General features: G+C 35.9%; 1 protein-coding gene across 1 annotated transcript; it reads left to right on the top strand.

Annotated features, from left to right (window-relative positions):
- The first annotated feature begins 9,208 nt into the window (after window positions 1-9,208).
- Window positions 9,209-10,273, top strand: LOC149577002 (uncharacterized). The gene is made up of 2 exons (XM_089795636.1): window positions 9,209-9,348; window positions 9,448-10,273. The coding sequence occupies exons 1-2, from the start codon at window positions 9,209-9,211 to the stop codon at window positions 10,271-10,273; spliced, it is 966 nt and encodes a 321-aa protein (XP_089651762.1).
- The last annotated feature ends 883 nt before the right edge of the window (window positions 10,274-11,156 follow it).

The raw sequence follows: 11,156 nt of genomic DNA, 5'->3' as shown, positions 1-11,156 counted from the left end.
GAGATTGCTACTGATGTGAACACAAACAAACAAGGATCGAACTCACATATTCATTCTACTAAGCATCCAGCTGCTGACTAAAAGTTATATCAAAGGCCATGTATGATGTTAAAGGTACAATCAATACAAACATAGAACATTGAGGTAAGCACCAATACAAGGTGGGCAGTGACAGAAGTAATAACATTCAGGTTTGATCGAACACCATAGATAGAAGGAAGAAAATACCAAAGGAGCACACTGACATCTATTTCAATAATCATGCTCACTAAAGTTCAGGTGATCAAGATCAGCGTTAACATGATTATAGGATTTGATCTCTCATTCCCCAAATTGGTGTAGAGTTCAGCATGAAGGGAGCAGGGCCTAGTCTTGTAGACGGCAGGAAAGATTGGAGCCAACATCAGGAGAAATAGAGAGCTACACGTGGAAGAATATCCACTATAGCAATAGAAAAACTCAAAGCCATTCATCGCAGGAAGTCTCGTACTCAGAGGAAGAGACAGTAGAGACATATGGTTCATCTGATATTAACAATTGGAAGACTTTATGATAGAAGAGTATTCAAACATCAAAAGTTGATTTCAGAGGGTGCACCCTCTAGCATGATACATAATAAACCAGAAAGAGAAAGATCATTCAGTTCCTAAGAATACCGACTATCAGATTTTTACCAAGCCTCAGGATATTATATTTGTTTGATAAGAAACTCATGTTGTGATCAATACTCATCCGAAACTTGGACAGAAGTTTTATCCTTACCATACCAATAATTACTCGACCTCTTATCAGAATCGAATGGAAATATCAGGAGATAATTAAGAGTTCGTTTGGTTAATGGAATAGGAATAGAAAAATTACAGACACCAACATGATGGATAGACTTGACCGTGCCAAACCTAAAGACAAGGGTTTTCATAGGATGATCCAAAATGTTTTTGAAAATCAATGCAATAACTCAATCGAGCTTGTTCTAGCTCTCGTCTAGAAGGTTGTATCTATTCATCCTCCTTAGCAATGCTTGACTATGGAATATTCAGCCAAACCTCTTTTCATGCAAGGTAAAAGCATCTTAGTGGCATTACAAATACGACTAAGCAAAAAATGAATAAACCACAACTCTTCTTATTTATTACGCCGAGAGGTGTTCTATACAATGGCAGCACAAATGCCCAGCACAGGAATCTGCCAAGATTCCTTGTCAATAAAAAAGAATTAGGAGCGGTTACAAACCTCCAAATTAAATATTAAAAAAGAATTCTTGAAATAATAGCTAGCTGAAATAATAGGAAGCCAAATGGAGGCCGAAATAATAGGCCCAAAAAAGTAGGGCCCGAAAAAGTAGGACTTGAAAAAATAGGGCCCAAAAAAATAGGGGCGAAATAATTTCAATATGATTTTTTTTTGTTAAATATAATTTTGCATGCACATTCATGCTTATTTTTTGCGGGGAGTGGGGGAATTTCAAACAAATTCATGGAATGTGAAGAGACGTCTATTGGGGGATATGAGGACCCTCTCAGAAGTTATAAAACCAAGGCTCCTCATTTCATTTTCATTTTATGTTTTTGTAGGAAGGAAGAGGTGGAGGTTATTGGAGGATTAAATTGGAGTTTTCGAATAGGAGTAAATTGAAGTTTTGGAGTAACATTTTTTCAGGTGAGATTTCTATTTTTTATTTACATTTTCATTTAGATTTAGATGTAGATGTAAATTGAGATTCAAAATTAGTTATAATATTCTACTTTGATTTAGATTTCAATTTTAATTAATTTCATTTAGATTTAGAATTTTGTTCATAACTATTTAGGCTTGCATTTAATAGTTTAGTCTTTCATGTTTAATTTAGATTTAGATTTGTATTCAGAATCTATTTGATATATATATTTTATAATACTTTTCATTGTTAATGGTGCTTGATGGGAATGTTTTAGGGGTGTCTTCTTTTCTATTTCTGAAATATTTTGGTCCAATATGTACTTTCCTAACCAGATCTATCCATTTTCTTCTGATTCATGCATGGAGCTTCCTGACGCTATTAGCGCGTTGCTGGGACTAAATGGGAATGGATTAAAGATAAATGACTGACTCTAGATCTGGATATGCATTTGGAATTGGCTCTATTGCGGCTCCAATTTATAGGTTCCTTCCTACTACCTATTCTTTCGATGGTTTAATCTGGTTAAGTGCGGATTGAGATGTTCTGGCTCATTCCCACCGGTGCGAATAATTATGTCAATGTTGAACGACTTATCCCATGTGATAATTTCTCTAGATATAGAATGTGTCCATGGTGATTTTCTTAGCAATAGAATTGAAAAAAAGGAAAATCTGGTATTAACACAATGTTATAGGAAATATTTGAGCAGAAATACTTATAAATACATTCAAATTTCTTTTGTAACTCATAATATCAATCTCACTTTTTCTTGTGCTCCTTTAGTCTAAGAAAGATAATAGATTGGAGTAACAAATTCCTTCTGTAACAACAGTTGCAGGTGCAATTATTTTAGCAATTTTGGGCATTCTAACTGTTCTTGTGATGGGTACTTATGTATTAGTTCTTAGATTATGTGATTTGGTTGTATTTAGAGTCTTTTTAATAATGTTTGAAACTACTATTAAATATAATAATAAAGATTAATTTAATGTTAACTATAACATGCTATAGCACTTATCAAAAATATCAAAAACACAATTGCTACAGCAAAATGAGAATGGAGAAAAAACTTCAATTTTTCTATTAATTCGTCTGCTTAAAATATATTACAATTGCCATATTTTATATTGAGAAATGCCTCATATGGACTTTCGCATGCTTATTTAACTACACTACTATCAAGACTAACATTGTACTTAATCTAATTTTATCAAATGAGACTGACCCAAGATTCTTATGTAACTGTTGTTATAACAAACATAGACAGTCGTAGAACTTGTGATTAATAATTTATAACTGCTTGATTCTCTGTATTTCATGCGTAAATTCATGATTCTAAAAACTCAAAGTTCAAACTGCATGTTACATTCTCTTCCTTATTTGGTGAATTGGAGCATGACTATTAGATTAAATGGTGCATGGAAGAGACAAAAAACTGAAAGAAATTACTCTTTTCTTGTTATTATTGTCACTGCTATTTTTAATTTTTTCATAATTATTGTTAGTCTTGATGTTGTTTTTAATTTTATTATTACAAATATTGATTATTAATATCTCTGAGTTCATCCAAAGAATAGTATTAAATCTAAAAAAACTTAGTAATAACAGTTTGAGATAATTGCAAAAAGTTTTTATTTTCACAAATATTCTCTTTCTTTTGAAAATCTGCTATTATTTTGGTAATGAATTGTAAATTAGAAAGGAAAAAATTTCTGTAAATCTTTTTTGGTTACTATTTTGTTTGCAGTTTTCATTTTCTATGAAAGTTTATTATTTTTTCAAATCTTAAAAATAAATTTTTTTTATATATGTAATTTTATTTTATTATTAAAATAATAAGATTTTGGAGGTTGTAAAATATTGAAGTTTAGAAATTATTTTAGATTTTACAAATGAATTTTAGCATAATATTTAATTTAAAGAAAGAAAAGATAATAATATTGTTACTTAAATCAAATATATGTGTGTGAGAGAGAGAGAGAGAGAGAGAGAGAGAGAGAGAGAGAGAGAGAGAGAGAGAGAGAGAGAGAGGGAATTATCATGAGGTGATGTGATACAGAGAAAGAGTGAGATAAATAACATGATGCAATGTGTGTGTGTGTGTGTGTGTGTGTGTGTGTGTGAGAGAGAGAGAGAGAGAGAGAGAGAGAGAGAGAGACATGAGGTAGACATACATAGAGCATTTTAGATATATATAAACATGAAGATGGTGTGTGTGTGTGTGTGTGTGTGTGTGAGAGAGAGAGAGAGAGAGCGAGAGAGAGAGAGAGAGAGAGAGAGAGAGAGAGAGAGAGAGAGAGAGAGAGAGAGAGAGAGAGAGAGAGAGAGAGAGAGAGAGAGAGAATATTAACATTAGGCGACATGATACAGAGAAAGAGTGAGATAAATAACATGATGCAATGTGTGTGTGTGTGTGTGTGTTTGTGTGTGTGTGTGTGTGTGTGTGTGTGTGTGTGTGTGTGTGTGTGAGAGAGAGAGAGAGAGAGAGAGAGAGAGAGAGAGAGAGAGAGAGAGGATAATTTTAGAGGTGGTAGAAGGAAAAGGGGAGAGCGGGAGAGATGAGCCATGGAGAGAAAAAGCATAAGAAGGGTCCAAAATAGATGGAGATGGAGATGGTGGAGAGAGAGAGGCCATGAGAGAGAGAGAGAGAGAGAGAGAGAGAGAGAGAGAGAGAGATGATTAGAGGGGGCAGGAGATGTAGATATATAGAAGGGGAGTAGGGAGAGATGAGCTAAATAAGAAAAAGAATATATAAGGCCCAAAAGAGATGTAGACAATGATGGGGAGAGGAAGAGTATGACGGATAGTGATAGACAATGACAATAATTATGGAGGGAGTATCTATATATGTAGAGAAAGAGATGGACAAAGAGAACAATGTAGGGGAGGTGGGGAGGGTATACATTATTGGGAGGGGGGGGGGAGGGAATTATAGAATGGGACATGTGAGAGAGAGTGTGATTACAATTAACCCTAACCCTAACCCTAAATCTAAACTATAATTATAATTTAGAGTAATAATATTTATTAATTATTATTTTATTAGCTATAATATGATTAGTAACCCAAAAATTATCTTAATAGCAATAATAACACAAACCCTAACTCTAAATCTAAATCTAACTAGATAATTCTAATTTTAACACTAACCCTAATCCTAACCCTAACCCTAACTCTAACTCTAACTCTAACTCTATCTCTAACTTTATTTCTCCTCCTAACCCTAATTCTAATCCTAATCCTAACCCTAACTCTAACCCTAACCCTAAATCTAATCAGGTAATCTTAACCTTAACCCTAATCTAACACTAATCACAACTCTATCTCTAACTTTAACTCTAACTCTAACTTGAACCCTAACTCTAACTCTTATATGAACACTAACACTAGCACTACCTCTAATTTTAACTCTAACTCTAATTGTAACCCTAACCCTAATGCTAATCCAAACCATAACCCTAACACTAACCCTAACCCTAACCCTAATGCTAACCCTAACCATAACCCTAACACTGACCATAACCCTATCTCTAACACTAATTCTAATGCTAACCTTAATTCTAACCCTAAATAAAACCCTAACTCTAACTCTAACTCTAACTCCAACCCTTAGTCGAACTCTAATTCTAACTCTATCTCTAACCCTAACCCTAACTCTTATTCGAACCGTAACACTAACCCTAACTATATTTGTAACCCTAATTCTAACCGTCACCCTAATTCTTACCCTTATCCTAACCCTAACTCTATCTCTATTCCTAACTATATTTCTAACCCTAATTCCAACCCTAACCCTAATCCCAACTCTAAATCTAATTTTAAACCTAACCCTAACCCTAACTCTAACTCTAACCCTGTCTGTAACTCTAACCCTAACAAGAACCCTAATTCTAATTCAAACCCTATCCCTTACCCTAATTTTCATCCTAATGCTAACCCTAACTTTAACTCTAACCCTAACCCTAACCTTAACACTAAACTTAAACTTAATTCTAACCTTAACCCTAAACTTAACTCTAACACTAACCCTAACCCTAACTTTAACACTAACCTTAACCATAAACATTAATTTGTCCCTAACTCTAACCCTAAATCTAACTCTACCATAATTGGACTCTACCCATAACCCTAACCCTAACTTTAATCTTGGCTTAAAAATTTTCCCTAACCATAACTCTAGAACCTTAACCCTTACTCAAGCCCTAACCCTAACCCTGGACCTACTATAACCCTAACCCTAACCATAACCATAAGTCTAACCCTAACCTTAACAATGAGCATAACTCTAACCCTAAACTTAACCATAAACATAACTCTATGCCTAACTCTAACCCTAAATCTAACTCTACCATAACTAGAATCTAACCCTAACCCTAACTTTAATCCTAACTAAAACCATAACCCTAATCCTAAACCTAACCTTAACCCTGACTCAAATCGTAACCCTATCCCTACAATAACCCTAACTCGAGCCCTATAATAACCCTAACCCTAACACTAACCTTAACCATGAGCATAACTCTAACCCTAAATCTAACACTACCATGATTGGACTCTAACACTAACCTTAACTATGAGCATAACTCTAACCCTAAATCTAACACTACCATAATTGGACTCTAACCCTAACCCTAACCCTTAATTTAATCTTGGCTCAAACCCTAACCTTCACTCTAACCTTAACCTTGACTCAAACCCTAACCCTAGCCTTACTATAACACTAACCCTAACCATAACCATAACTCTAACCCTAACCTTAACTATGACCATAACTCTAACTCTAACCTTAATCATAAACATAACTCTAATCCAAACCTTAACCATAACCATAACTCTAACGCTAACCTTAACCATAAACATAACTCTAACCCAAACCTTAACCATAACTCTAACAATAACCATAACCGGAACTCTAACCCTAACCTTAACCATAACTCAAACCCTAACCCTAACTCTAGCCCTAACCCTAATGCTAACCCTAACCCTTATTCTATCCCTAATGTTAACATTAATTGTAATGGTAACTTTGTCCCTAACCATATATCTATGTTTGACTATAACATTTTACATTACAATATGCCAAAAAGAAAATTACTTTTTCTAAACCATAATCCTACCCCTAACTCTAACCCTAAATATAACCCTAACTATAAATCTAACTCTACCATAATTAGACTCTAATCCTAACCGTAATCCTTAGCTTAACCTTCACTAAAACTGTAACCTAACCCTAACTCTAACCTTAACGCTGACTCAAAACTCTAACTCTAACCTTACCCCTTACTTTAATCTACATGAAAACCATAGCCCTAACCCTATCCTTAACCCCAACTCAAACCCTTACCCTAACCTTAACCTTGATGTAACTCTATATACAACCCTAACTCTAAATATAAACCTAACCTTAACCATCACCCTAAAACTAACCCTTTCTCTACCCCTTTCTCTAACTCTAACCATAAATCTAATTTTAACCCTAACCCTCAGCCTAATTATAACCCTAATTTAAACTCTAACTCTAGCCCTTATTCAAGCTCCAATTCTGACTCTACCTCTAACTCAAACCCTGACTCTAATTCTAATCCTAACCCTAACTATATGTTTAACCTAAACCCTTATTCTTACCCTCGCCCTTTCCTTAACCCTAACCCTAACTCTCATTCTAAACCTAACTATTTTTGTAACCCGAATTCTAACGCTAATCCTAACATTAACTCTAACTCTAATTCTAAACCTAACCTTAACTATAACCCTAGCAAGATTCATAATCCTAAAAATAACCCTAGCCCTAACCCTAATGCTAATACTGACTCTAATTGTAACTCTATTCCTAACCGTAACTCTAACCCTATCCATAAATCAAACCCTAACAATAGCCCCAACCATAACACTAACGCTAACCCTAACTATAACTCTACTCTTCAATATAACATTTTAGGTAACAATATGCTTAAAATAAAACTAAATTAAAGTGATGCAAATAAACACCATATATAGAATTAAAAAATAAAATATTCAAGAATAATTTTATAGTAAGTTTATACAATTGTATTTAAAAAGAAATAAATAATTCAGCACTTACCTTAAAAAAAATAGAAAAAATTTGAAAATACTTTTCCTGTTGCGCTGCGATTGCCATTAGCTTATATATACCTCTATATATTACACCGAGAGTAGTCGTTCTCGAGGCGCCTATTTTCATTTTCATAAATCCCACCTGTGATTAAAATAACCTTGGAATTAAATGAAAATAGGCACCTCGAGAACGATTGCTTTCGGCGTAATATATATAGAAGTATATATAAGCTAGTATATATAATGTTGGATGACCCACAGGAAGTGATACCATTGACTTCAGATTTGATCCAATATAATGACCCATTTTCAATAGACTTTTACATTTTAACAATTTCTACGCACTGACTTAATGGGATATAGATTGAATACTAGTCGAAACCGCGTGCAAGTTGGCTGCGAAACCCATCAGAAGACGTCGTTTGAGACTGAGTCGACTGTAATATTTCATCTCAAATAGTTCAGAGATTTATCGGCCTTGCATATTAAAGTCCGAAGGTTGGCCTGAAACAAAAGATCATGCTAAAAATGATGAGCAAACCAGTAATGGACGGGGCCGAGTTCTGGACAGCGGGAGAGTCGAAGACTGATTTTAACGACGTTTACGACTGGATATGCCGTCTCTACCGGTCAGGACATAAATGTCCTCCGCTTTCGCTGAACATTTATTTTGGCGACGCAGATTCATTTGACAACACAGGATCACTTTTCCTTGAATCCGAATTTCAAGGTATTAGTAACGTCGGTCTCTTTATCTCGTCGGATATGGGTAGGCATTCTAGTCTTGGAATCTGCTCTACTGGGATTGTTGGACAAGAAGCCCACCTAAAGAACACGTTCCCGCCATTCTCCAACTTGTTTGTACGTGTGTATTGCAATGCCTTCGACTGTAACGACATCCCACAAATGGACATCCCGCTGGGCACAATTGGACCTGCCAAATACAAGCAAGTATTTAACTCTCTCTTTTCAGTTGCTTGCTTTTCCTTTCTGTATTATTCCATATTTCAAATCTTCGAAAGGTGGGTGGATAAATTGCCATGTCGTAGAGCAGAGGAAATTCTGTCAATCACAGGAGTTCCGACTCAGACTTCTCAATTTCCAGACATTTATGACTGCGTATGCCACCTCGACCAGAAGAAATCAAAGAAGCGTGAATTCCTTCCGCTAAACGTTCATTTTGGCCCAGCAAATTCACTCTTCCTTTCATCCGAATTTATAGCTTGCGATAAAATCTCCCTCTCTCTCTCCTCGGCTATTCATAAACTTTTTGATCTTGGGATTGTTGAATTAGAATCACGCCAGAGTAACACGTTTCAGGTATTCTTGAACCTGTGGGCATGTGTGCATCTAAAAGTCTTCGATCCAGATCTCGTGAAGCTCCAGCAAACGAAAACCCAGCTGAGGACAATTGAATCTGCGAAGTACAAGCAAGCATTCAACTCTCTCTTTTCACTCGCTTGATATTCTTTTATGGTGCATTTCCGATCTGAAATCTCCGAAAGCGAAGCACAGAAATTGTTTTGTCATAGAGTAGAGAATATTTTGTCACTCATAGGACCTGGTGCAACTGGTTATGTGGTAAGGCGTTTTTCTGCCGAGTTCACTTGCAAGTGCTTATTACACGGCGAGATTGATAATAAAGGGGGAAATAATGATTTTAGAATATCCTAATGCAGTTCAAGTCTTTCGGGATTCTGGAACATCAACAGCTACAGTCGAATACTGTCAATGCGCAGAATGGGCGAGGGACGGCTTGCTGATAAGCAACTCTGCAACGCCTTGAATTACCAGCAGCTGCAATGTGTCATTCAATTCCGCTATGTGGTTAACATCTTCAGAGACTTTATTGAGGTTAGGGTGGAAAATGATAATGTTGAGTGCAATGTAATTCGACTGGATCCGTCACCGGAACAAAAGTCAATTCCAACAAGCCTTGAAGATGAGCGGCACTTTCCAGCAAAGATTGGCATAACTATAGGACCTGTAGTTGAATCCCATGTCCACTCTGTTTCATTGGGCAAATCATCACAGAATCCCATCACAGATATTGGGAGAGGGGAAACCGTGGAGGCCACTTTTGAACCGCCAAATCACCCTGGTTTGAAGCTTTCCAAAGCCGTCACATCCGAAACAAGCATAAACAGTTGGGTGTTTGAGCAATCCTCCGCCAACAGGCCACATGTAGATGGAGAATGGACTCTCTATGATAGCGCTATGGGAAAGGCGGTGTCTAATTATAAGCCTCAAAAGTTTTTAGTCTTCAAGTCCAAGACTTGGTCTGGCGATAGGTATTCGAAACCCTGCAAAGCTTTCACAGCACAAGGAGGGGTGTTGTTTGGAGGAGATGAGTACGAACACCCAATAACATGGAGGCTCCACAGAGATTTAGAAGGTCAAACCGTGAACTGGGTTATGAAAGGTGAGGTCTGCTTGGCCTATTTCTCCAATAATTGCAGGTCTGCACATGTCGAGATTGCAAATCACCAATTTTTTCAAGTGTTTCAAATTCCACTGGTGCAGTCCACACCCAACTGATCTTTTCGAATCACGAAAGATAGGGGAATAGTTTAAACATTACACACTAAATTTCTATATCAAAAGTGTTAAATAGTTGAATTTGATTTTTTTTCCCAAGCTTAATTCTTCTTTTAGTGTGATATTTAAGGGTAGCCAAAAAGAGACTTTCTTCCTTCACAGATAAGCTTGCTATTTCATTTATATGCATCTAATTCTTCTTTTTGTGTGTGATATTTAAGGGTAGCCAAAAAGAGACTTTCTTCCTTCTAGGATAAGGTTGCTATTTCATTTATATGCATCTATGATAATGAATACTTTTCAACTACTTATGCTATTGAGAGTCTATTCCCCCTGTACTGTTCATATAAGGTATTTCTAGGAAGGCTTGTTTCTATTCCAAAATTGATGATTAAGTGCTCACAAAATATTCAAATTGTGATTTCAATTTTACTTACTATTGTCCTTTTTAACTTCATAGTATTGTGATTCCAATTTTACCTAATATTATCCTTTTAACGCAATATTGTAGAGTGGATCTCTAAAGGTATAAAAGATCTCCCTCCAAACCAGGATGCAAGCTTAAAACCTACTCATACATGATAGGACAATTCCTACTACAAACGGCTCCCTTGATGCCCACCAAAGCATCCCTTACAGCTCATTCCAAGCTCTCTACTTGACAAGGCCCCGAAGAGGCATCTCTCTACCAAACTGATTGATGCTTCTACTCATATAATTAATGTATTGGAGCCCCCATTGCCCAATATATCCCATATTGAGTTTCAATGGATCCAGGGTATTCTATAGATCCAGCAGATGACCTTGATTTGTCTTAACGAAGTAACACATTTGTAATGCTACTAATAACTGTGGCTCGAGTTATCCTCGTCTATATTTTGAA

Source organism: Cupressus sempervirens, chromosome 1 (genome assembly GCF_028749045.1).
Source record: "Cupressus sempervirens isolate cs-2001-9-10 chromosome 1, ASM2874904v1, whole genome shotgun sequence".
In the NCBI taxonomy this organism is placed as follows: Eukaryota; Viridiplantae; Streptophyta; class Pinopsida; order Cupressales; family Cupressaceae; genus Cupressus; species Cupressus sempervirens.
The sequence above is the reverse complement of the archived record's forward strand: the minus strand, read 5'-3'. Positions and strand labels throughout refer to the sequence as shown.

Coding starts and splice junctions, on each gene's coding strand:
- LOC149577002 (XM_089795636.1), top strand. CDS start 9,209: ATGGTGCATTTCCGATCTGAAATCTCCGAAAGCGAAGCACAGAAATTG. Junction 9,349..9,447: donor TCTGCCGAGTTCACTTGCAA/GTGCTTATTACA, acceptor GAACATCAACAG/CTACAGTCGAATACTGTCAA.